Source organism: Nyctibius grandis, chromosome 4, assembly GCF_013368605.1.
Source record: "Nyctibius grandis isolate bNycGra1 chromosome 4, bNycGra1.pri, whole genome shotgun sequence".
Classification (NCBI taxonomy): domain Eukaryota; kingdom Metazoa; phylum Chordata; class Aves; order Nyctibiiformes; family Nyctibiidae; genus Nyctibius; species Nyctibius grandis.
Window position 1 is genome coordinate 59,800,402 of NC_090661.1, and position 26,844 is coordinate 59,827,245.

The window sequence follows — 26,844 nt, forward strand, 5'->3', positions numbered from 1 at the left end:
AAATGGTGCATAAATGACAGAGCAAACACTTCATCAGACAAATGGAAAGAGTACAAAATGCTAAATCATATCAAGACTCTCTCCTAACTGTATTGCTTAAATATGATGTAACTCCAAGCAGGACATAGCCCATGGAGGACATGAGCAAGAGAGAAAAGGACATTTTTTTCTGCAGTCCTCCAGCAGTTCTGATCTGCTCGGCAGAGCTGAATGTAAACAGATATTTCGCTCTGCTTCTGGTCTCTAATTGCATCATTTTCCACAAGTTCACTTGTGTGACAGCTGAAAATCATGAGTCATATGTATGCTTTTCCAGCATAAAGTGTTATTTACTCCTTATGCTTGGATGGTCACCAAATGACATTTAAAAGAGTGAAGTTGGCAAAATGTCCTTTTTTACAGTCTTATACAGGCTTTCTTTAAAATATCTTACTGATACAAAATGAATGCCATCAACTCCTTTGAAATGCATTTTTTCCTAAATTGGTCATACGACATTAAATCGCATCAATATTGCTAAGATTTTTTTCCCTGCTGATATGATTGCTGAATAAGAAAACAGCTGCTGATGTCTTGAAATAGAAGATGTCATGAAGGAATGGAGAAATATTATAGATGTGTAAATCTGAAAAATCTGGATCTGGAGTTTTGACCAAAAAACTCTTTAGTTGAATGAAGTCTCTGATGAGCACCAAGTAGCTATCTAGGTTATTTGTAATTATTTCTGTATATAGCACCATAAAGCTATATAACACTTCTTCAGCCACAACAACCCCATGCAGCGCTACAGGCTGGGGGAAGAGTGGTTAGAAAGCGGCCCGGTGGAAAGAGACCTAGGGGTGCTGATCGACAGCCGGCTAAACATGAGCCAGCAGTGTGCCCAGGTGGCCAAGAAGGCCAATGGCATCCTGGCCTCTATTAGGAATAGTGTAGCCAGCCGGTCTAGGGAAGTGATCGTCCCTCTGTACTCGGCACTGGGGAGGCCGCATCTTGAGTACTGTGTCCAGTTCTGGGCCCCACACTTCAAGAAAGATGTTGAGGTGTTGGAGCGAGTGCAGAGGAGGGCGACCAAGCTGGTGAAGGGTCTGGAGGGTCTGACCTATGAGGAACGGCTGAGGGAGCTGGGGTTGTTTAGCCTGGAGAAGATAAGGTTCAGAGGTGACCTTATTGCAGTCTACAATTACCTGAAGGGAGGTTGTAGCGGAGTGGGAGTCGGCCTCTTCTCCCAGGCAACTAGTGATAGGACAAGAAGACATAGCCTCAGGCTTCACCAGGGGAGGTTCAGGTTAGGCATTAGGAAGCATTTCTTCTCAGAAAGTGTCATTAGATATTGGAACGGGCTGCCCAGGGAGGTGGTGGAGTCACCATCTCTGGATGTGTTTAAGAAAAGACTGGACATGGCACTTAGTGCCATGGTCTAGTTGACATGGTGGTGTCAGGGCAATGGTTGGACTCGATGATCTCTGAGGTCTCTTCCAACCTAATTGATTCTGTGATTCTGTGATTCAAACAAATAAAAAATAATGAAATCAAGACTTCAGCTGATAGTGCTCTGCAAGGTTACAGCAGATGAAGACTTGGTCCTTGGCCTATTCTACCCATCCCTTAGTCCAGGGGTACTCATTCACCTTCATGTGGGAATATTTGGCTAAGGGAAAAAGATGCAAAATTCTTCACTGCAAGATTTCTCAGACATCTGTAAAATATACCACAAGCTGGTTTTGGCCAAACCATTCATTATACAGCTACTGCTAGGTGAAAGAGCTGTTTAAGAGGAAGAATGCAAAGGGAAAGGCAGCAAGTGCCTGCATGACAGGGCTGCAGGCTGATGTTTAGAGCAAGATCCCAGCTTGGACTGCACCGTGGTCATGCAGTGTCCCTTGGCAACCTCCAGCCCTTCATCAGCCAGCGCACGCTGCAGGGGTTTTATGTTCTTAATTCTTTCGTTCATGGCTGCATCTGCTTGTATAATTTATGGCATACAATACATATTTTTCTTTTGAGATTCATTCTGTTCTTTATTCCAGCGTTTATTCTGTCAGAAAGTGGTGGGACAAGGAGGGGTTATCGGGCATAGAAAAGTTGAAAAGAACTTGTCTTCTTGCCCTTTTTCCCTTGAATTAAGACTGCGCTAATGGCAAAATCCTTTCAGTTTCCCCCTTTCCCTTATCTGTAGAGCTGGTTTTCCCTTGCTTCTTTGAAAACCTGAGAGAGAAATGTCAGGTGGTGAAATACTTCACTTAAGAATTAAAGGGCTGCATCAGGAAGCATTTTTAAAATTGGGTGACTTGGTATCCAAAACAAATGCACGATTGTTCTTCATGCTTGGCCGGCTGGTAGCGAGGCAGCAGGGCCTGGGCTATTTCTCAGGGCTTCATTCAGAGACTGTCATTATTGCCTGTATTACTTTTGCCTCTGTCCAGGACTCTCCTGAATGCCGCCACCAAAGCGAAGAATGCCACGCATGGCTTCCCCTGAGAAGGATTAGTAATCCTATACCTTGCACTGGCTGGCAGAGGTGTTTTGAGAACAACCAGCATTCTTTTTCCAAAAGCCAAATCTTTTATTACTGTATGGAACTGATCCTGCAATTTAAACCCCGATGTCTATCCATGTTCCTGAGCAATTCAGTGAAGGCTTCTTTGGTTCAACCACTTACTTTGTTGCATTTTATTTCTTAAGTTTTATATGTCAAAAGGAGTTGAAAAGTGGAATTTATCTAAATTTCTGGATATACTTGCTATGAATATGTAGAAAGAAATTACTTTGAAAAAACACACGTAACACAAAATTGCTTTGATCCCATTGTGGGCCTTGAGTGATTACACAGACCAGAACAAAAAAGTTTCTTCCAATCCAAATTCTGTTCCAAAGTAAATAAAACAGTTTAATTCAAAACAAAACTATAGTTACCAATAAAAATAAAAGTTACAGTCCCTGCTGGAAATTAGTGTAAAGTAATGTTGAAAACTGTAGGAAAGGATTGTTCCCTATTGTTTTTTTCTCGAGCCAGCCAAGTTTAGATGAGCTGATGATTTAACTGTTTTCTTCCATCCCCAGGTTGTGTCTTGGGATCTTGTACTGGGAAAGCAGAAATGGGCTGAAGCAGCAAAAGCACTGGAGGGACATAAGGTCTCCATGTAGGTGGTCTTGGGCTCTGGCAGATATCAAAGGAATCTGTGAACTCAGTGGGCTAAATTTCCTGCGTATCCCTTGTAGGTCATCTTACCTTCCACTGTCTCACTCCTCCACCCGCTTTGGAAAAGCTCATGGAAATTCAATGAGTTTGAACCAGTGGACTTTCTATTATCCCCTGCAGAAACAACCCACAGAGTACAAATGGAATATTGTCTTCTCTCTTCCCCTACCTCTTTTGTTATAACTAATATTGTATTTGATGAAAGATACAGGAGATGGATAAGCAAAACATTAAGCTAGTTTAGTTGAGGCAGTAAATAGGCATATATGATGGCAGGAGTTAAGATTACAGGTAAACTCTCTGCAACTACATACTCGTTTAGTAGTGCAAATTAGCTTTTCCAATGAACTCCTAACTAAAAGCAAGCATAACATATGAAATCACTAAAAGAAATGCAGTATTTTTTCCAACTGCCTCACAGAAGACACTTGACGTAGTTCATTTTCCGTATCTGGGCAAATTTCCAGCCACATAAATTACCAATTTTAGCTCTTATTGCAAATGTAAAAAGTGACATAAATGAGATTGGCTAGCCCCTTCTAACACTAATATATTGAACGGATGTGGTGCTTCATCTTACACTACATTTTTATGTGTGCTTTATTATTTACAAGGCTGACAGTAAATTTTCCCAGTATGCATCGGTTCCCATGAGGTGCCCTTAATTGTGCTGGATCCTGAAAACAGTGAAACAGTGACATGGAAAGGTGGGAAATTATGAATATCAGGACTGCTAAGGCACAAGTTTAAACCACCATCTTACTGACCGGGGAATGTAAGAAATAGTGCTGAGACACTTCCCTCTGTTCACAGGTGCTGTGGGTATCTGTTTGCAGAGGAGAGAGGCTTCTCTCTCACAGTGTAGCTGACATGTATCCTTTGGACATAGATCCTGTTTTCTGCTTCTGGGTTTTACACATTCTTGTAAATTGTTACAGTCAAATTAAAATGCTCATTCTAAAAATTGATCAGAATGACTATTTTAGTACCACTTTGTTAAAAAAATGGCAATTTTTGTGTGCATCTTAAATGACCAGTTTGCCTTGTTGTTATATAAGTACCATTTAAAAAAATATATCTACATTATAGTTTGCTTTAGTCTTATTCTTCTGTCATATAATCCAGAAGGCACAGATTTATATTGTTGTGACTTTGAATAAACCAGAGATTAAATTCTAACAAAATATATCTTAAATATATGCATAAAATAGACCTCTGAAATATCTATGGTCATAGTAACATCTTTATAATCATAACATTAAAACTAAAAAAAAAAAAGAGTGATCTCAGCCCTGTGCAGAAGGAGTGTCTACGTAGTGCTAGCCACACAAAAGCATCCCTTTTTCACATTCGCTGAAAGCATTTCTCAATAGCTACATGCCTGGCATCCCCAAGGTTTCAGTGGGTGCAGGAAAGCTCCTTCTGCTGGGAGGGTGTTCCCTGTGGGGAGTGATACAGACCGTAGGGAAGACCCTCCTGTGACCTGGCTGGTGAACTGGTGAACCTGTGCCAAAGCTATTGTAGGGGAAACCAGAGAAGCAGCTCTACCAGGAGGCAGGATTCATGCCCCTGAACACATAGATCTCAAAGAGCTCTGCTACGGGAAGCTTTCAGTCTCCATTTAGGACTGAAGCCACCAAAAACAGGGTTGCAGAGCTGAGCTAGAAATGAAAACTTTTAAGGAGTAATTTTGAAGAGCGGACGCATCATTTCTTCCTGCAATTGTCATCCATCATTGTGCCTCCTCACATCAATCTCTCAGAGTATTAATATCTCAGAAATGCTGTTCCCATCAGCACAGATTGCATAGAAGGTGGAAAAGGAGTTGTATTCGTGTGTATCATCTGTAGCGTATTTTGCTTCTCCTCAGTTTAGTATCATAATGTTCTATCTGTGGGTGTAACAAGTCTGCAGTTGGCCATCACATACACTGAAGTGCATTGAACCCAACTTCTTAGGGGACCTTACAAAAATAAGGGTGTTTCTACTGCAGGCACCATGCTTGAAAGCATTTCATAATAAACCGTACAAGTAATACCTTCAGTGTTTGTAGGCAGGGTAGTCTAATGGTTAGTGCACTCAACTGGTAGTTATTCTGGTTTGATTCTGTCAGTGACTTCCCGGCATGACTTTGGCTGTGTCATGTTTTCCCTCTCATTTTCCAAATAAGTAAAATAAAGACAGCATTTAGTTCAAAAAGGTGGTGCAAGTCTGAAAGCACCACTGTTTGCTGAGCAACCTCCCATCTTTGAATGGGAAGAGTCAGAGATGTGCAAAGCATTATTCTTTTCATCTTCAAAGCCTTCTCTTCATATTTACAAATTAATCAATCTGCAAAGCAATATTTTTTTTTCCTGGGCAGTATGATTAAGAATATTCTTACTAATTATAAGGAAAATTCCACAATTCCAATATATGTCACTTGAAACAACATGATGAATACAGACATATTGCAACATATTTTAATTTGGGTTGTAAAACATGCATACCTTTGACGGTTTCATCCCACATTTGTTATACTGTATTTTTAATGCACTCAGACTGTGCTGGCATAATGGTGATCCTCCCCTTATACCCCATCTTTCCCACATGCATGAAGCGTGCTTTGTAGTGACATTCATGAAGACCCCTGCTGTGGCTGAAACGCTGGAGTCCTGCTATTTAGAATGAACAATTATTCCAGCGGTTGAAGTGTTTTCATAAAGGAGACTGGGCGGCAAGGCGCTTCTTCCTTTCCTGTACCACAGTAGGAGAGGAAATCCTTATTTGAGCCTGTGTTAGGACCCTGACAGAGAACCCCACTCTAATACCTGGAGATAGTCTATCGATGAGGAAAAGCCACTTCTAAAGAATGAAGACAATTTATTCACTGCACGAAATTCTCTTAAAAAACCCAAACAATCTCTGCTGCTGCTTAAATCCAAAACTTAACCCCAGAGCCCCCCTCTGCTAAATGCTGATCTCATCCTGAAAGTGCCCAAAACCCAGACACTGGCTCTTCCTTCCCCGGGGCTCCCATGGTGCGTAGCCTGCTGCTCCTGCTGCTGCTGCTGCTGCAGGGCATCGCAGCTGCCCAGTGCTGGCTGCCTGGCTCCCATTGAAGCACCACGTCCTCCATCATTGAGGCAGAGCACTGTGCCAGTGAAATGAGGTCTGTGTTCTGATGCCAGCTTTCACACTGCCTAACTCCCAGTGCCCATGATGAATGGCTGGAAGAGGTGCCCATTTCTTCTGTTTTGAATGAGTGATGGATTATTCAGGGAGCAGCACACGTGTGGTGCCTTGTGTTTTGGATTGTAGTCTGGGGCCAGGCACCAAGTGTTGCAGCACTTCAGTTTTTTAATGGATGAAACCTCTGACTCACAGAGGAAAAGCAAAATGAACAAACATGCAGTTTAAAACCTTCCAGGCTCAAGCAGAGACTGACTGCTGCATTAAGTGAGACTGTAAATGGTGAAATGGACTCTTACGTCTTAAATGGAAACACAGTGAGCTACAGATCTGAGCTCAGCTCCCTTTGATCACGCTGCAGTAAATGTGACCTGTCAAATGATTGCTAAAGAGCTTGAGGGGCTCTTCAAAAGTTAGTCACGGTAAAATAGATGCTATAATTATATCCACTGATAAATTTTAGCGAAACCAGCACATCTGCTGATGGTGCTAGATGCTTTTCCCGATGAAGGTTTCTCTAGTTACAAAATACATTCAGTGTGTGCAGTGGCCATCCAAGCTTTCCCGATCTGCTCAGGAGACATGTGTTGCACTGACCTGAAAGAAGAACCTTCCAGCCTCTGTGGTGAACCAAGCCTTCACCTCCTGCCAACTCTGAAAAGAAGGGCCCACTACACCTGACGCCATCAGCAGCTCTGCACAGCAGGCTTTGCCACTGACTTCCAAATCCCAACGTCCTTCCCTTACCAAGTGCCATCATCTCATTCCCCAAACAAGCCCGCTGAAGGCGATGGCATTCAGCACAGACCCAGGTGTCAGGTAGGAAGGGTCGACTGTCCAAGCTATCTCCAAATGGTGAAAACAGCCTGACGCTGTCAAATGACAGAGACACAGAAATGACCCAGAAGGGTCTTCAAAAGCCCTTCTCTACCAGCCAGGAGAAACGTGCTTGTACTGGGTTTTTTCTCTCAACTTTATCACCAAATATAAACAGTACAGGGATAAGATTTATATAATTAGTGTCTGCTATTTTAGTGGATTTTAAGAGGATACTGTAACTCAGATTTCTTGGTTTTATATTGACATGGTGACTGGGACAGCTCGCTCTTGACTTGAGAGTACTGTTAGGTATAACACCATATTATACTGCCATACAATTCTATAGCATTGAGAGTTACAAACTACAATACTTCTGATATGAACCTGCTGCAGGGTACTTTTTGTATTTATTAGTAATGTAAAAGAAATAGATTTTAAAAAGGAACAGGAATACATAAAACATCAAAATTATTTGATGATAGACTGTCAACAGGGAGTGAAAGCAAGGCTTCTGTGTCCTAAAATTGGAATATTAGCTCCTGAAAGTTCAGCTAGGGATGGGTAAAAGCTCTTTTGTTTTCACTGAGCAAATAGTCATTTGGTTTACACTACTCAATACAAATGAAACTTAAATCATTAGTTACAAAATTAAACTTTCAAAAATGTAACATCTTCTGACACTGCCAGCAGTAAGTATGCACAAACATACAGCACGAAATCCCCTCCAGATACATCAGTCCCACTGTATCGCTCACGATGCCACATGCCCATCTGTATGATTTCACATTTTCCAACGCACTAGCGTTGATCTGTACAAATGATTAAAGCTATAGTTTACAGAAAAATGGGCAATAAAAAGGAGTGTTGCCATTGTTTCATCACACCAGCAGAATTCCCAGAGACACACTAGTGCATCCTTCTGATCCCTTGTCCCATTTTTCCCGCAGCCAGACAGAATGTCTTTTTCATTTTGTGCCTTGTGGTGTAGTTTAGTGTAATAAGATTGTAACAGGTCTCGAAATCATTGCAATTAAATTACGAAACTGTTTGCCTTTTCTAACCCCTGCCCTTAGAATACAATGGCATCATAACAGCATCTAGAGACTGGAGCCGAGATCGTTTTCTGTCACATCACTGAGCTGATTTGCAGCGCGGTGAGCTGATAGGCTTCACTGACACCTTCACATCTAATTTTGGTGGGTAATCTATTGTAAGGTTTTAGATGTTGAATCTTCCTTTAACGATGCCGCGTTCAGATCAGTTTAGATTGGAGTTTCTAAGTGACTTTTAATTTCTGCTCTCCAAATGGAGCTGCACTGCCCTTTTTTGTCCTTTCTTCCGTGTCAGATGTCATAAAAGTTACTGGGCATTTACTTCTCTTATCTTTGTAGCACTCTCACTGACAACACATTTTTTACTACAGACGTCATACTTCTGGATAGCATAGACTTCACAGATTTATTTGCCAAAACGTGCACATCTGAAGGAGGTATAGGTTAAGCTAACATTGACATCTTATGGCGAGCACGCTACTTGTGATGAAACTAGCTGGTGGAAAATTAGCATATTAAACCACTTCTCAACCTCAAAAAGAATAACCTAATCACAGCAATAATGTTTTAAAATGAAGGAAATTCTTAATTAAAATTTGTATTTAAAATGAGCTTCATTTTTCTATTATTGTAAATTGTCTGCCAAAAATCCCATGTATATATGTGTTTCTGTGTATAAAATTTTTGAGAACAATATAGCATCTTTGAAAAGTTTGATGGCTTATGAATAAAAAGGTCATGAGAAAACCTAAGGGCTCTATGTTACTTTTTAAGATGAGAGAGAATCATGGCTCATTTAAAACATTAAGAAAATCTATTGTCTTTACTATTTTGGAAGTAATTTTCTCTTCCATGCTTTTGGGGGTTTTGATGTAATTAAACCACCACAAATTTCAGTTATTTTATAGCCCACAGCTATAAAATGCAGTTGTTTTTGTCAGATACAAGTTAAGCACCGTCAGGCTGGATAAGTACTTGTGTTGGAGATGACTTCAACTCTACCGATATTGGCACTGGCAATTCAGGAGGGAGCACTTTTCACTCCGCTTTAATATGGAACTGATTTCTTTGCCCAATTTTATAGCATATTTTTATGTTAGCAGTACCGCGGTTTAGTGGTTGGTGAAAAGACTCGTATATACTGAACCAATGCCTGTAAATGGAGCCACATGATGGAATTGCCTTGCAAAAAGCTCCTGAAAGGACTGAGACCTGAAGACACGCCTTGTTAAGTGCTTTGGCATTTTTCAAGATGAAAGGTGCAATGCATCTATTAAGATGATATGCAATGCACTATTTTTCTTGTGTCCCTTGAGGAGCTTGAAATAAAAATACCTTTCAGTCACTGGACACTTCAACATCCCTAGCACAGGAATTGATGCCCATAAGGTACAACATAATTTTACAATATGACTAGCCACCAGTTTTGTACCACTACCCTCATCTCACCATGAATGGACATTAAAAACATACCTAGATAGAAAAGGAGGCTCAGGGGGGACTTTATTGCTGTCTATAGCTACCTGAAAGGAGGTTGTAGTGAGGTGGGTGTTGGTCTCTTCTCCCAGGTAACAAGTGATAGGACGAGAGGAAATGGCCTCAAGTTGCATCAGGAGAGGTTTATATTGGATATCAGGAAAAATTTCTTCACTGAAAGGGTTATCAAGCATTGGAACAGGCTGCCCAGGGAAGTGGTGGAGTCACCCTCCCTGGAGGTATTTAAAGGATGTGTAGATGTGGTGCTTAGGGACATGCTTTAGTGGTGGACTTGGCAATGTTAGGCTAACGGTTGGACTTGATGATCTTAATGGTCCTTTCCAACCAAAACGATTCTACGATTCTATTAAAACCAGCTAAATTTATGTTAGTATCCTATACTGAAAAAGTGTAAAATATTCTTCAAACTGGTCAAAACTGTACAAAATGGCATAACAAATTTCTGCATATATCTCTTTTTTTTTGTTATTGTAAGAGAGTATCAATTACAACATTATCTTGACAACTCTATCCGGTAGCCAGTTGAATCGCCACTGACATCAGCGGAGGACACAAGGTGCAATTACACGCAGTCTGTTGCTTCGGTGGAAGAAGCCAGCGGAGCTCCCGACAAACCAGCAATAAGCAGAGTGTTCCTGCAGCAGGGAGGGATGCGAAGCCTGTTCACGGCGCTCCCCGGCTGCCCCAGCAGCCACTGCAAAGCTCCTGCCGTGAATTCAGCGGCGCTCCGATCTGCAGCTCTTTGCGGGGCCGTACTTCTGCCTTGGCCCGGCGGGTGCTTCCCTCTGCAGGGCCGGGAGGTGGCTCTGCCCCACCTCGCCCCGGTGAGGGCAGCCCGTCCCGCCGGGTCCCGCGGGCAGGCAGGGCCCCTCGCCGCGGCACGGCGAACCGCGGCTCGCCCCTCTGTCAGCCGAGGGCCGGGCTTCGGCGGCGCTGGGGCGGCCGGGCCCGGCGCGGGGGCTCTGCGGCGCCGCTGAGGAGAAATGGCCTCGCTGGCACCGCGCCTGCCGAAAGACGCGGCTCCTCGCCCGCCTGCCGCCCCGGCGTCCCCCCGCCTCTGGCCGCTCGGGCCAGCGGCGCCCGGGCCTCACCTCTGCGCTCCCCGGCCCTGCCGCCGCCCGCGCCCGCCCGCTCCCTTCCCGCGAGATCCCGCCGGCCGTGTTCTGACAGGGCTCCGCCGCCGCCGCGGCGCCGGGATCTCCCCTCCGCCTGCGAGCCGCGGGGCGGAGGCTGCGCCGCCCGCCGGGGAGCCGCAGGGTGAGCCGAGGAAGGCAGCCCCGTGGCCGGTGAGGGGAGAGCCCCCACTGCCCGCCCCCGCCGCCGCGCCGGCGCCCCGCCCCGCCCCGCCCCGTGGGTCTCCCCCCTCGCCTCAGCGGCGGAGCGGAGCGGAGCGGCCGCCGCCCCAGCCGCGGCGGAGTGAATGGGTTGCCATGGCAACTGAGTGAGGCAGGCAGCAGGCCGCCGCGGCCCCAGCCGCCTCCGCTCCTCTGCTCCTCAGCGTGTGGGCGAGGAGGCAGCGGGCGGCCGCCGGGACAAGCCGAGGGGAGGCCGGGAGTGCAGCGGCAGGATGGAGGACGGCTTCTCCAGCTACAGCAGCCTCTACGACACCTCCTCGCTGCTCCAGTTCTGCAACGGTAAGGGCGGGGGCCGCCTCCTGCGGCCGCCCCCGGGGAGCAGTGGGGTCCCGGCGCCCCGGCGGGGCGGAGACGGAGGCCGGCGCAGGGAAGGCAGCGCCGGGAGCGGGCCTGCCTGGGGCTGCCGGCGGCGTCTCCGCCGCCCAGGGCCGCCGGCTCCGCAGCGTAACTCGGGGAGAAGAGGAGCAGGAGGGAGGAAACTTCACCCCCTCAGCCTCCCCCGTTATACGGCGGGAAGCCCGCCAGCCCTCGGCGCCGGGGTGCCTCCGTGAGGAACTTCTGCACCTCCGTCCCGGGAATACGTATCGACATGTGTGCGTGTGTGTATACGTATGTATGTATCATGTGTACGTGTGTCTGTGCCTCAGGGGCAGATCCGGTAGCCCAAGCGATCTCCCACCGCTGCGTGTCTCCGCTGCGCCTATGCCAACGTACATATGTATGTATGTATGTATGTGTGTATATATGTATACGGCCGAACTGTGCGCGCACGTATGTGACCCTGAGGCGAGAGCCGTCCCGGCTGCGCGGTGCTGCGCGGTGCGGTGGGGCAGGTGTCCTTCCGCCCCTCTGCCCGCGCCCCGCTCCGCTCCCTCCCCGCAGAGCCCACCCCGCGGCTCTCCGTACCAGCCATGGACAGTTTTTAGGTGTCACACGCCTGTGTGGAGTTAAGGTAGTTGGCCTGTAGCTATTGATTTTTCTTGCTGCCTTTTATTTTTTTAAGGCAGGGGTTAGTGGGGTGGTGGCGTCACCTCAGTGGCGGCGTGACAGGGGAGCTGCTGGGCTGCAGTGACAGGTCGTAAAAAAGGAAGAAGGAGGTGAGGAACTGCCAGTATCCTCAGAGGAGGTGTTTGGAGATTGGCCTGCATAGTATTTGGGATTATTCAGCTAGCTGGTGTTTGCTGGTGTTGGGGGGAAATAAATCTGGTATCTGAAATGTTACAAAGGGCTCTTCGTGGTAAACTTTAAGCTCAAAATACCTTGTTTTGCATCTAGTTACTGCTTTCTAGCAGTAAAATTGCAAGCATTCATAATCTCATATTTCATTGAAAATTGATTTGTGGATCTCTTATTCCTCCAGATTGTAGTAGTGGTCTGGCTTGCTACTGCTGTCTGAACAGCTGGAGTCAGGTTCATATTAAATTGCTTCACGACACCAACTGCATCAAACATAGCTGCCTCTTCTCTTGGAAGAAATGAAGGTGATAAATTTTACATGATTTTCTGTGTGATGTGGTGCAAGAAAGGGACAGGTTAACAGAAAACTCTAATAACGTGTGGACCTTGAGATAGCGGGAGCGGTTTTTCAGGGCATGGTGAGTCGTGTGTGTGGGCTATGTGTTGTGTGGTGATGCTGTATCCTCAGAGCTCTTCTGGAGAGAAAACTATGACTACGTGCGGGGGTCGTACACTAATAGCAGATGCCTGTTTTGCCTAAACTTAATAAATATTTCATTGTAAGTATTTTTTAAAAAAGAAAACATACAGCAATGTATTTCAAAGTTTATACTCTAACCCGTTTGTAAGCAAGCTGTCTTCGTACCAAAATCCCTGATCTTTGCTTTTACAGCGTTCGTGACAGTAGCACGCGTGTGGGAGCAGTAGGAGTAGCAGCACTTTCTGAATAGTTTGGATAAGCGGAGTAGCTTATTTCTGAGAGCTGTTGCTCATGTTGATTTTGTAACTCTGAGCACCTATTATACATGATGGAAATAAGCTGTATGTATTTATGCTGTGTATAGGTTTTAAAATCTTAGTTAATCCTTAAGTATTATGTTCTAGAATGTGCTACTGATGAGATCATTTCCTAGCTGTCATCTCATCGTAGACAGTGAGCTCAAGGGCTGTTGTAGACTTGTATTATTCTGTATTTATAAAAGAAAGTGGTTGAATTCAGAAGCCTTGCCTTTTATGAGTTAGCCTTCAGTGAGACTATATCAGATGAGATGAGGAAGAACAAGAGAATCAGGCCTTTGAGTACTGCCTTGAGGTGATCAGATATTTCACACAGACACACATGACCCATGAGGAGAAAAATACAGATGGAGGATGCCAGTGAGGGTTTTGAGGTTGAAAGAGGAAAAGAAAATTGTTTTACAGGGAAGTGGAAAGCTCTTGCAAGTATAATGGGGAGTATGAAAGACAATGTGAAGTTGGGAGTGGGGCAGGCATAAAGAAGAACCAAACAGAGCAAGCAAGTGGTGGAGATGTGAAGGAAAATGTGATTTTGGTATAGGGTAGAGTGAAATACAGAAATGGCTGGTAAGCACTCAAAGTGATCATCGCTGTATGCTGTAAGGTTTTCTGTTCTGAACATAGAAGAAAGGATTAATTTTAGTTCTACAAGTAAAGACATGATGGAATTTTCTGATTGTCTCGAACTGAAGAAATGATAAAGAGACAGCCTGTCCGTATTGTGTTTGGAAAGGTCAGGATACAAAGCCTGTGCTATTGTCACAATAACTGTGGGTCACCTGCAGGGCAGCAAACGAGCTCTAGCCAGGGCCCAAGGATGGCTGCAGCTTCTTCCACTTCCCCGTCCCTTCTCCCTGCTCGGGGTGGGTGGCAGCTGCAGAGGGGATGGGGGAGGAAGGGAGCAGTGGTGGGCAGGAGGTTGTGATGGGGGTGAGGGAGCAGGATCTTGGCTGATGGAGGATGTGGTCAGAGAGGAAAGGAGCAATATGAGGGCAAACTTACCCCAAGCCTCCCTTTCTCTCTAGAAAGGGCTCTGGTTCAGGAGAAGAATTTGGGTCTTTTTTTTTTTTTCCTTCCCCTTCTTTACTCATATGCAGATCTAGTCTGCATGACTGTTTCGTAACGTATTTTTATGGCTTGCAATGCGTAAAAAATAGGGTAAAATAAGAAGGAAGGGAGAGAAGAAAGAGGTGAGGAAAATCTGTTCGTTTTGAACTGCATGTCTAAAATCTAGGGCAAATATTTAGCACAGCTAGTTCAAAGACACTTACTTTCTTTAACTCTATTTTACAGAACAGTAAGGGTAGGGTTGGCATTTGAGAAATGTTTTAATGAACGCAAGTGTCAGTCTGAGATAGCATCAAAGCAAGAAATACAAACTTGCAGTGTGATTTTAGGCAAATTATTTCACTCTTGTTGACTTAGTTTCTTCAGTTGTAAACTCAGAGGAAAGTACATACCTACTTTGGAGACGTTTATTGCATTAGTTGGAAGTCTCCCTCTTGATTTTCAGAGGACAGTCTCTTCAGATGGACAAGGTGTTTTGCTAGTTGCTGTGCCTTTTCTGTTTGTTTGTTTATTTTTAAGAAAGACACTAAAATAACTCCTCTTAATGCCTGTCTAAGGACAGTTCTCAACTTACATCTCACTTTCTAGGTAATGAGGAGCACTGTTGGCTTATTTTGCATGTTGAAAAATAAAGCTTGGATAATATTAACTGTGCCTGGTTATGGATACCCTCCTTGGTATTGACGTAACTTTTATGTAGTTCTTAGCTAGAAAGCCATTATGTTTATCTACAGTTGGTCAGGGTGTTAGTGATGTGTTATTTAAGCTGAAGGTAAAAGTGGTAGAATACTGACAAGGTAAGATAGTGTTGAGGTTTTTAGCATCTGCTTAAAAACTGATGGAGAGAACTGTGCTGGACATGAAACTCTACAGAACAAGGCACATACTGGAATTAGACAGTGCTCATCTCACTTCCAGCTGATTTATTGAGCTGCAAGAGTGATCAGTAGTGATTATAGGCAGGTTGGGGAGGCATGTAGGGTGTGGGCAGAGGTTCATGGGTCCTCTGACCACAATTCCCTATCCGTTTATAGCCATAACGATGACCTAATGAACATGGCCTTCACCACGCTAATGGCTGTGGGCAGGATTATTAGGCATGAGAATGTAAAGGGTGAAATCTGTGATTCCTGTGCTCTGCAAGATGCCTGTGTGGACTTAGAGAAGGCAGTGAGAATTTGTGCTTGATTCATCTGCAGCATGTAGCATCGTTTTAATATCCTTCACTTGGCTAGTGGGAAAATTGTAGCCGTCAAATGGCCATTTCTGCAACCACGGATGCCTTGTTTGACAGAAACTTCAAATTTAGTGTATCTAGGTAAATCAGTAAAAAAAAGTGTAAAACAAATTCTTTCTTAATGAAATTGATTTCTTTGGCAAGGGATTCCATAATATTAATTACAGTTCTGTTTAACTGATTACCTGAAGTATAATTGCTAGTAGAAAAACTTAGAGTTTGAGAAAATTTTGAAATGATACCAACTATACTAATGTTTATGAAAAAAAAGGCATAATAATAAAAAAACCTCATAAAAAGTAACAGTTCCTTTTTGCTCTCTCCCTCCCCCAGAATCACTAAATCGTATTATTAAGATTTTTGACAGGTAATAGTTTTGATAACTGTCAGTCACCATTTCTTTTAAGTCACGAAAAGTAAATTGTGTGAATCAGTTCATGTACTAGTTTTGGTCAGTTTATTTCCATTTTGAATCTTCTGCTTCTGTAATTATCCACCATTCCTGAAAATAAATCAAATATATGTACATTTTCTCTCTGACTCATGTATCTACAAGTGGAGGGATGCCCTGTCAGTGAGGAAGTGAACACCACAAACAGGAAACCTTTATGGACAGTATTATTCTGGCACTTGGCTCTTCTATCCCATTTGACTCTCACACTTCCTCTCCCTAACCTTCCGAAGTGCAGCCAGTTACCTTCTTCCTACAACTGGACCAAAATTGCACAATGTAGTATGGATTAGGGAAGGAACAATGGTCAGTTGAGCCTTAGAGCTTTCAGGTCACTAGTTCAAATCTGTCAAGGTTTGGAAAAGACTGTAATTTGTTTTACTGAGATCACTTCCTGGGAATAATGCAAAGAGAAATTGGATTTAATTTTGTTCTTACTAGGCAGATTCATGCACTGTGTGTATGAAAAGATGTTGCAAGCATGTTCAAAAAGATGTTGCAAATATGTTAATAGCATTACTCACGTTTGCTGTTTTTCTCAAAAGCCTATGACAACAGAGACAGACGGACAAACCAGGCTTTCTCATGTTTCATCTCTAGACCTGGTCTCTCCAGGACAGCAGCATGTTTTGAACTCGGGAGTGGCAGAGATACCCTACATGAAGCTTCTGTCAGTTTTGTAGGACGATACAAGATTTTATTACCCAGAATTTCTTGGACAACATTTTTTTTGTTTTTTCTTTCATTGAGATTTGTTCTGGCTCTTACAATCAAACTCTTAAATGTAATGCTGGACTGGACTCTACATTAAGTGTCTGTTTCACACATTTTGGAACTATATAGAATATTAGTAGATTTTTTTTGATCAACTTGTTTCTAGATCTTATTTTCTTCTATCCTGGAATAAAGGAGAGGGGTGACATACAGAAACACAATTTTTTGTGTGTGCAGTAATTGAATGAAGAATAAATCAGTACACTATGAAATAAAAATAACTTTCTGTAATGGACTCTTTCACAATATATGTTGTTAGCCTATTAAAGCTCAAATTATCATTTTTAATAAGACACTATTTAAGTCAAATGAGTTTGTTGCCCTTTAATTAGCCTTGTATTTCCAAATCATGAATTATTAAAGCTTGTTTTAGTCATGGATAACATTAACTGTAGCAAGCTTTTAAAAACAAATGAAAATGTAGACCAGTCATGAGAAAATCCTTCGGTGATAGCTGAACCTCAATAGAGAATTTGTGTCATTGTTGGTAGTATGGAGAGAACCTACAAGTATCAAGTATTTTATCATGAATAAAACAACATACAGAATTGCAAATTAAAGCATTGGGCTCTCAGCAGAAAAACATGCTTTATCTGATCTTCAAGGAGTTTTTTAAAAATTTAATAGTACTTTACAGAGCTGATAAAATATGTGTATTAAGTTCTAATTAAGAATAGAAACACTCAGATTCTTTTATTGAAACTTAAACCACATGCAAACAATTCAAATAAGGATTAAAATTATATGAGAAGTACATTATTAAAAAGTGAATATGTGAGGAGGCAGTGAGGGAGTACGCCAGTCAGTGACATACATTTTAATAGGTTTTATCCTGACTTTCCTCCTGTTTCTCCTTTCCTTAGAAATTTAAGATGAAGATTTTAAAGTTGATGCTGCAGTTGTTTTGTCAAGAGAGATTTTATGAAGCTGTAATGAAGAACCTGTCTTTTGATCATTAAAATCTTGAGGAAGATGTGAGAGAATAAGTAGGAAAGTTGTGTGAAATGGTATAATGACTATGTTTTTTGTGGGGTGCTTGCTGTTCGCAAATGACACTAATTGGGGAGCCATAAGGAGTTGTGAAAGCTTCGAGAGAGTGCTCTTCTTCCGTGCAACACAATTTAAAGTGTTCGTCCATTACATAATTAAAATGTGGAAGTAGCTCCCTGAGGTTTTTTAGGAAGATGGGGTAGGGATAATGATATGTTAACATGATTTCACTAAATTAATTCTTTGGAAAGTAATTAAGTGAGATTGTCCACACTCCATTACTTCCAAAGAGTAAAATCTGACATGGTCCATCATTTTCTTGTCTTGCTTTGAAATGACGGATTATTGAATAAATATAATATACTCGTTTGAAAACTAGTATTGGAGGTCTCTAGCAGTGTTTTTAGATATTGCGGAATGTAGAAGCTAATTGCCTTTTTGGATTTAAAATCTGAAAGAAACACCTAATTGTGATAGAAGCAGTTTGCATTTCTTAATAGCACAGACCCTGTATTTGATTGAAAACTTGTGTAAGTTTCCTGCAAACAGGAAAGAATAAATATTTTCTGGTTTTGAGTATAACTTCAATATATGAAACATTGCGACTGGCTTGTAGTTATCTGAGAATTGTGTGTGAATGGAAGCCTAAGCTAAGCTTTAAAATGTGAGGTTCCTAAGATACAGAATAGATGAGCACATTTCAATATATAAATAGAAAAGATAGAGAAACAGTTGTTGTTTCAAGCTAGTAAAGGCAAATATTTTTCAACAAAAACTTTGTAAAGAACCTTGTATTTAATGAAAATAGATTTTTTTTTTTCTTACAACTGTGCTGAAAAACACAACAAACAGAAACAGCTTTTGAGATTTCCCACTGCAGCTCCATTACACCCAAATGGGGATGACTGGGCAGTGGTGTCTAGAATTGCCCTGAGGCTGTGGAGGGTTTTTCTACCCTGAAGTCAGCAGCATTAGGAGCAGCTTTTTTTTTATTATTTCCCTTGGGGAAAAAAAAAATAATCAAGCTGGAACCTGGGAAAGATGCTGACAGACAGACAGTTTCGTATTTATATTTCGTATTTTTTTTATGTTTACTAAAACCAATTACCTCTCTGTTGCTTCCTTTCCCCTTCCTTGTCCAGCATTTCCCAAACTGTTTTACACAGACTGTTGCTGCCTAGGAAGCATCGTTCCATCTCCCCGATGGAGATACTGCTTTAAACAACATGCAGGGTCTGGCAGGTGGGTCCTCCTCCTGACCCTGAAGTAAGCACGTCAGGCTTAATGTGTTACATGACATGGTCCTACTGCTCAATGTCCGATGAATTGCGTGCTCATGGAGGATGGCTTCTTGGAGGTGAGCAAGGACTGCAGCTAGATGGGTGGTCTGGGGAGGCTGTCTGGGCCACAGCGGGCAACAGGGTCTTTATCTAAACTGATAAAAACCTGACAGGCATTAGCATATCCTGAGACTCGGGCCAGTCTTTATTCGAGCCAGTGTCTGCACTTCTGCCTTTTCGCTTTACGTCTTCCAAATATAGGCCAAAATAATAGGGCAGTGACAGCCAGGACTGTGCTCAAGTGATCTGAAAAATCAGGCCATCTTTTTTAGGTTCCTAACTGTGAACCTAAAAATTGAATTTTGAAATGAATTTTAAAATTGAATTTAAGGAGTTCATGTCCATGGATTAGATGAGGCATGGATATAAAGCTTATTTAAAATAGCTCAGTGTAACATAGTAAACAGTTACTGATGTGATTTGGGGTAAGAGACAGAATAATTACCCCAGATTTGGGGTACTCCTGCTCCGGCAGGGGCGTTGGACAAGATGATCTTTCGAGGTCCCTTCCAATCCCTAACATTTTGTGATTCTGTGATTCTGTGTAATGCTGGAACTATGCAGCCGATAGGAGTTTGGCTGTGGGCTTCAGTAGCACTGCAATTTCAAACTCTGAAAACACTCCTGGCAAGCTCCAGTTGAGTCTAAGAAAATGAGGATTTTTAGAAATTTTGGCTCTCATAGTAAAGAATGTACACCACTGTAATTTAGCTAGCTCTGTGTAATGCCATGCACGGAGGGAGGTGTGAGGGTAGGTTTTTTCTTTTTCTCCCTTTTATGCTAGACAGCGTGTGTGTGTGAGAGATCCCTGTGGTGGCGGTATTTCAGTTTGGAAATAAGTAATTTCCTCTGTGTTCGAATGTCTTAATGAACTAATTAGGGATCCTTTGGGACATAAGATTTTATACATACAACTTTTAAGTTAAGCATTTATATGTTTTGCAAGGCTCAAGGCCTTTCTCTACTGAGAAGAGAGAAAAGACCCATTTTTAAAATTTGGGGTTTTGGTGTGTGGTCTGGCAGATGTGTAGGCTGGGTCAGCTACCAGTGGCATACCGATAAACCTTTTCTCAAATGGTGTGCTGCAGGGTTTGCAGCTGAAGGGCAGGAATACTTTAAAAGAGGTATAGGTAAGATGCACTTGCTCCGAGATGCTGTATTATAGCACTATGTCTACATTAGCAGGAAATGTGAGACAAGAGGAAAAAATGTGTAAAGCAAAACAGTCCATGGTGAGGACTCGGGTATCCGTACGTCTCTGGATTTACCATGGACTAGCTCTAGTCTGATGCCGTGTGCCAAACACACATCAGCACTTGGGCGCTCCTAGTGCGCTACTGGGGTGCACTTCCAAGACTTGTCCGTGATACGACCCAAAGAGGGGTGAGTGCTGATGATCACTGCATGAGCATGCTGCATGAGCACCCTCCAAACTAAAGCATGTACAGGGAGCCGGTGGGTATCACAGTTCATAGAAATCATAGGAATCATAGAATGGTTTGGGTCAGAAGGGACCTTAAAGATCATCTAGTTCCAACCCCCCTGCCACAGGCAGGGGCACCTTCCACTAGACCAGGTTGCTCAAAGCCTCATCCAGCCTGGCCTTGAACACTGCCAGGGAGGGGGCATCCACAGCTTCTCTGGGCAACCTGTTCCAGTGTCTCACCTCCCTCACAGTAAAGAATTTCTTCCTAATCTCTAATCTAAATCTACCCTCTTTCAGTTTAAAACTTTTCCCCCTCATCCTGTCACTACTTGCCCTTGTAAAAAGTCTCTCTCCAGCTTTCCTGTAGGCCCCCTTCAGGTACTGGAAGGCTGCTATAAGGTCTCCCCAGAGCCTTCTCTTCTCCAGGCTGAACAGCGCCAACTCTCTCAGCCTCTCTTCATAGGAGAGGTGCTCCAGCCCTCTGATCATCTTCGTGGCCCTCCTCTGGACTTGTTCCAACAGTGGGCAGTGCTCTGTGGCAGCTAGAGCTGGGGCAGTTGTGCTGTCGTCTGCTTTGAGAGATGTTGTCTCCCAGTCTCTAGTCTCTTACCATCATCCCTTATAATTTGGGAAGGAAAATGGTTGGTACGCTACCAACCATTGCTTACTTGTTTTTCCACTCTGGTTTTTTTTGCAAAGAGATTCTTAGTATCGTGAACAAGGGATGATAGGACTTGTGTTGGGCTCGAGCACTTCCGTAGGTCCGAAGATTTATTAATGGTTTGTTTATCAAAAAGCTCATTATGGACACTGATCATGTTCAGAACTGAAAATTAAAAACTCTTGACTTCTTTTGAGCAAAGTTTAATGGATCAGACAGAACTAAAATGAAAGCTTTACATTTACAACATTGTGCTTTATTGAAAGGTCTAAAGCCCAGTCCTTTTAAAGGTGACAGGGCGGGTGGGGGGGAGGATATGGGCGTAGCAGTTTACCTGGTCTTTTCATTATTTAATAGCTCGGTGTTTCTACCTCTGTTTTTAAAGCGAAATAAAAAGGTTACAAATAGTAAGGTTTTTGGTTATGGGATTCCCCCCCTCCCAGTATGATTGATTACTGTATGGTGGGTTTGGCTTAGGTTGTTTTTGCTACATTTGACATTCTGTTATCTGAAAGACTTAGAATAAGCATGTTAACTGCACAGGTCTGAAAAAAATGTTTGACTATCGCACCAGTAGCCTTTCAACAAATTTATAGCTGGATTAAATCATTAGTTGTCTGAACTGTGTTTCGGCTTTCTTTTATGACCTGGATGCTTTGTTTTGGTTTTTGGAAACAGTTAAGAAACGGAGTCGTGGGCTTACATGTTCAGCTATGGAATTGTAAAATGTTTGCTGTTGTGTTAAGCGAATGCTTTATACCTAAAATACATGGACGTTGGAAAATACGTTTGTTCATATGGTCTCCCAAGAGCAATATATCTGTATCTACTCATTTTTTATGGAGTTCATGGTTGTAAGGCATTAAGGTGAAGCTTTACAGCAGTGAACAGAGTAGTGTGGTTTATTCCAGCATTGTCTCATGTGTAAGTTATTTGAGAGATTCCATTCTGTAGCTGTCATTCCTAGGTAGGATACTCTTGCTGGGATCCTTACCTCTTACATGAAGACATACCCCTGGGTGATTGGTATGCTTATTTCTAAAATTTGTTTAAACAGGAGTTGTCAATACCAGGGCAATGTACCACTTTTTTTTTCCTCTTTTTTTTTTTTTTTTTTTTTTTTGTGGTTTGGTTTGGTTTGGTTTGGTTTGGTTTTCCCCAGAGCAAAGCTAAATTGAAAGAATCCTTTCTCCTTTTATCTGCTACTTTTCATAAAATTTACTTTGTTTCTGATTCATATTGATGTAATAAAATCCTTCTAACTACTAACTTTGAAGATGAGTAACACTATGTGATAATGTTTCAATTTTTTCAATTAAATGAAAGAATACAATGTAACATAGATGGAGAGACGGGGAGACTGAATAAGGGATGTTAAGGATGACAGGCTTGGTCCTTCAGATGTTACGGGATAAGAGGATGTATAAGGTTGCTTAGGAGTAAAGGTTGACAAACCAGAGAGCTGTGGGAGCTGGAAGATAGTGGTATAAAATTCAGGAGACTCAGGTTAAGTGGATTCTGGTCTTGGGGGCAAACCTCATGCCCTCTTGCCCCCAGCCATCCGTTCCCATTTGAGGCTACAATAGCTCGGGCAGATAAACTAACGTACACCACGTTGCTGCTTGGGAGGAAGGTCCGGCTTCCCCTTCCCTCTGTGGTTTTACCCACTCAACACTTGACAGACTAATTTGTCAGGGTTAATTTAACATGCTAGCCCAACAGGAAAAAAGAATCTACACAGTGTTTGTGTGTGGTACTTTGGTTTTGCTTTTGTTGGGTTAGTTTTCTGCCAGGTTAGAGAATTAAATCAGCTTCCAGAGGCAGCAGAAGATAAATTATAGGAGCAGTGGGTGCTGCAGGCAGACTGGGGACTTCTAGATTGGCCATTGTGTCTGTGGAACTGGACCCTTGCTTTTGTCATTGCAGCTGCTTGTGGCACCATGTGTTGCACGGCATCAATAAACTAATCCAAGTGAGAAGTGATACCCATCTGGTTTGTATTGTAGCAGGTAAAAGTGATCCGCTTTTTTCTGTATTGTGCCAGGCATAGTGGTGGTAGGCAAAGTTTTAAAACAATGTGTAATGCAGTACAAGGGAGAGGCAGGCAGCCACTATAAGAGTGATAAAGACGAAAAGTACTTTTTGCCTGCTAAAAATATGAATTATAACTGAATTAAAAGTTCACAGAGGTGGAAAATTACATATGCATCATAAATTTAATTTTCAATCCAGTTACCCATTCAAAGCAGAGTGGACTAACATAATTTTTTTTACCATTGAGGTCCCTGCATTTCTTTGGGGAATGTTTAGCTTTTGTGGTTGCTTTCTTGTGTGTCTGTGTGTTTTGTTGGTTTTTCTTTTTCTCCCTGGAAGCTATGAATCTCAATATTTTTTGTAATTCTTCTTATGTTCTTTGCAGAATATGACATCACATTTGATTCAAAAAAATATCATAGTTAGCCCCAGGCACACAGGTGTACTCACATTATTTTTGTACACAGAAATTTTAATTCTTAATTGCATATCATCTACTTTTTTTCTTGTACTTTAAAATTCTGTAACTATGTATTTCGTAGAATTTTCTTTTGTACTTTTGAGAGAGAAGTAAAATTTCTATCAAAAGAACATTGATCTCTTCTTTCTTATATTGTCTTTCTTGGGAACATATTGGTTTCAAGGGCATGCTGATCAGATTAGTCCACAACTTTGCAGGAAAAGGCATACCCTAAAACCAGAATTAATCAGTAATGAACATTATTGGTGTGATGCTGCTGCTCTGTTCTCAGAATCAAGACTGACTGGCTGTGACTGAAGCATTTCTCTTGATTACAGCAGACTCATTGCAAGGGGAAGAGGAAGATCCACAAGATCTCTGTGCATTGAGGAATTTATACAAAAATACTCTTGCAGGAGCTAGCAGTCATCTTGAGTGGTCCTGTGTAGGAAGGCCTGGATTAAGAGCCTTGCAGTGGAGAGAGCAGTTGTGTCCTGTTTGTTCACCTTCTTCACTTCCAAAAAGTTGAAGTAAGTCTAAAGCAGCTCCAGTGATTCCTGCAAGGCTCTGTAGGATTTTGCAAAGCCCAGAAACCATTTGGCCGATGCTGGGTCATTAACCCTGGTAGCTGTGACTCAGAAGGTTATGAGAGATTTGTGTGCGTATTGTTCCAGGAGGGTGTAACTTCAGGGTTTTTCCTCCTTTCTAGTTTTTATTTTTGAGTTTTTAATTTAAAAAAATATTTAGCCTCGGGGAGCCCTCTAAATCTAAGCCTTTTACTGCCTCCTGAATTTGGCAGTTGCTTCTCTTAGTTTAAGTCTCTAGGCATGTGCAGTGTGAAACTTTGAAGTAGCTGCTGCCTGGCTGAAGCCACTCTGGGGGCAGGGAGAAAGATAATAAAGTTTGTGCTTTTGACATTTTCTTTCTTTCCAGCATGTAGGTATTTTAACACAAGAATAAGTCAAACGGCTGATTTTTAGTAAAGACCCTGAAATTATAGAATTGCAAAAACTGTATCTTTTGTGGTTTGGTTTTAATTTGGAACAATTGCTAAAATCAATGATGGGGAAAACCACATATATTTTTGTCAGAGTGTTAATAGAAACTGGTTAATCCATTTAAGAAGTGGAACATGAGATTCAAGGGGGAGATATTTTGTTATAGCCAACTTTTCTTAGATGATGTCCCATGGATCACTGACAAGTACCAGAAAAGGTGAGGAAAGATATTTGGGGAAGTAACAGGAGCTTTTGAATCTGTGTAATTCTGTTTCTCCATGGTGTCTGCCAGTCCCATATTCAGCTCAGCGAGCAAACATTTGCAAAATCCGTGGCAGTCTATATCCCAAACAGCAAACATGGGAAGAACCTCTCCACCTTTCCTAGCAAGGCTCTTCAGATACTATCACAGCACTGCTCATGGACTTCCCCAAAGAATAAAATACATATAGGCTGCCTTCTTCTGGCTATTGCTAACTTTTTCCAGTCTGACTCCCTTAAAAAGAAGTGTCTTGAGGGAGTGGATTAGAAGTAGGACACACACATCATGGAAAAAAAAGTGCTATTTCAAACATCTTGACTGTTGTGGGGTGAAGGTCGTTCTGTTTTGGTGTTCCAGCTGTGCCATGGAGCACTTCCTACACTACACAGGTTAGTATAAGTAAGATTACTAGATTTAGTATTGGCTAAAATATAGGAAGTGATTTTAAAACAATTAGTGTTGTGCACCCATTGCTTCATTTACCAGGCTGTCTGTGTTCAACTGCTGCAGAGACCCGAGCAGCATGGGATGCTATTTCAGCTGTAGTCTAGGGCACAAACCCCATCCAACAAGGGGACTGTGCCCCATGGTGCTCTGCAGAGGCACCAACGTTGTTCAGATCTTAGTTTATTTAATTAATTTGAACCATTTGTTTCCGAGTTGAGCAAGGCAGCTTGTCTGGGTTCTGGATCAAAGTTATTTAATCGTTCCTTACTGGTCGCTGGTGTTCCAAAGAGTGAAACCTCATTTTGTAAGCCAAGGAAAAATAACTGTCTTCGTCGTGACTTCTGTGCACTGTGGAAGCTTTATCATTACTATAAATGTAATAGTAAGATTTTTAGTAGAAACTTCATTTATCTTAAACAGTAGTGTAAATGATCTGTTTTTACTTGCAGTTTATTGTAGTACCTTTTATTCTACTGTTGTAGATATTTATTCAGTTTCTCTTCGTACATAACCATTTGCCATACTAAAATTAAATGTTAGACCTGTATAAAAATTTAAAATCTTTCTGTGCTGGAAACAGCAATTCTATGATTCCCTTGACAAGTCAATGACTTGCACAGTTGTGAAATCTTTCCTCCTTTTCCTGTTACGACCGGGAAAAATCGATGTGTTGTTTCTCTTATGAGTCCCTGTTACCCATCCTTTAGCAAGCTATGGTTAAGAGCTGCATACTAAACCTCAGCTATTGTATGTTGCAATCTGTATGAGCTGAATTCCCACTTCTATGGCTGTGGGAGTGGAAATGTGAGGCAGTCAAACAAGTTCAGTCCTTCAAGGCTCCTCCCAAGGTGGCTGGTGCAGGGTGCAGTGAAGTCCAGGGGGTTCTTCCGACCTTTTGTAGGCACAAACCTTGGGAAACAAATGAGCATTGTTAAAGTGAGTATGTCTTTCAGAATGTTTCATCCTTTTTTTTTTTCCTTAGGATAAAAGTAGCAGCTTAAAAAAAAGCTTTTGACACTTTTGACAGGCTTCCACGTGATAATTAGATAGTAAAAAGAAGGTGTGGGTTGGCAAGGCATTAGATATGAATGATATGCAAGTTCCTGTGCATTTTTCTTTAAGCAACATTGTGCTGAAGATGAAGCCCTCTGAACAGTTGTGTAAAGCAGAGGTTTTAAAGTGGAAACGGGTTGTATCCATTTGAAATAATCCAAGAGAAGCTGGAGAAACTCACATTTCTATTCCTGAATAACTCCTTTGTCTAGGTAAGAAGTTCTTAATACAGCATATTATGTGTATAATCTTAGAACTGTGTGTATTAGCTTCCAGTTAGATGCAGTGTCTTATTTATTCACTTTGAAATTAACTTTCTGGAATAATAACCTTTTTTCTTCACTATATATTCTGAGCATTACCCTTCCTGCCTTTGCATCCTGTTGAGGGCGCAGGAAAGAGCATCTGAATGAGAAGATGGGTTTTGTTGTTTGTATCAAGGAGGAGACGGAATGGACAGAGGGAGGGAAGATGAAGCAGGGCCTTGATGCAGCTATAGTGTATGAATTTTATAATTAGTCCACAGGAAAATGGATTATGGGGAAATAGGCACAAGACAGAAGAAAATACATGGCA

General features: G+C 42.3%; 1 protein-coding gene across 5 annotated transcripts in view; it reads left to right on the forward strand.

The window, feature by feature from the left end:
• Positions 1–26,844, forward strand: part of EML1 (EMAP like 1) — a 137,377-nt gene that overhangs the window by 35,173 nt on the left and 75,360 nt on the right. For 4 of the 5 annotated variants that reach the window (XM_068399832.1, XM_068399833.1, XM_068399836.1 and 1 more), the window contains exon 1: positions 11,126–11,372. The exons of the other annotated variant lie outside the window; for it this stretch is intronic. In XM_068399832.1, the coding sequence (XP_068255933.1) occupies positions 11,306–11,372 (67 nt within the window). In that variant the 5' untranslated portion in view covers positions 11,126–11,305. Of the gene's footprint in view, positions 1–11,125; positions 11,373–26,844 lie in introns of those variants that run through there. 5 annotated transcript variants of the gene reach the window in all.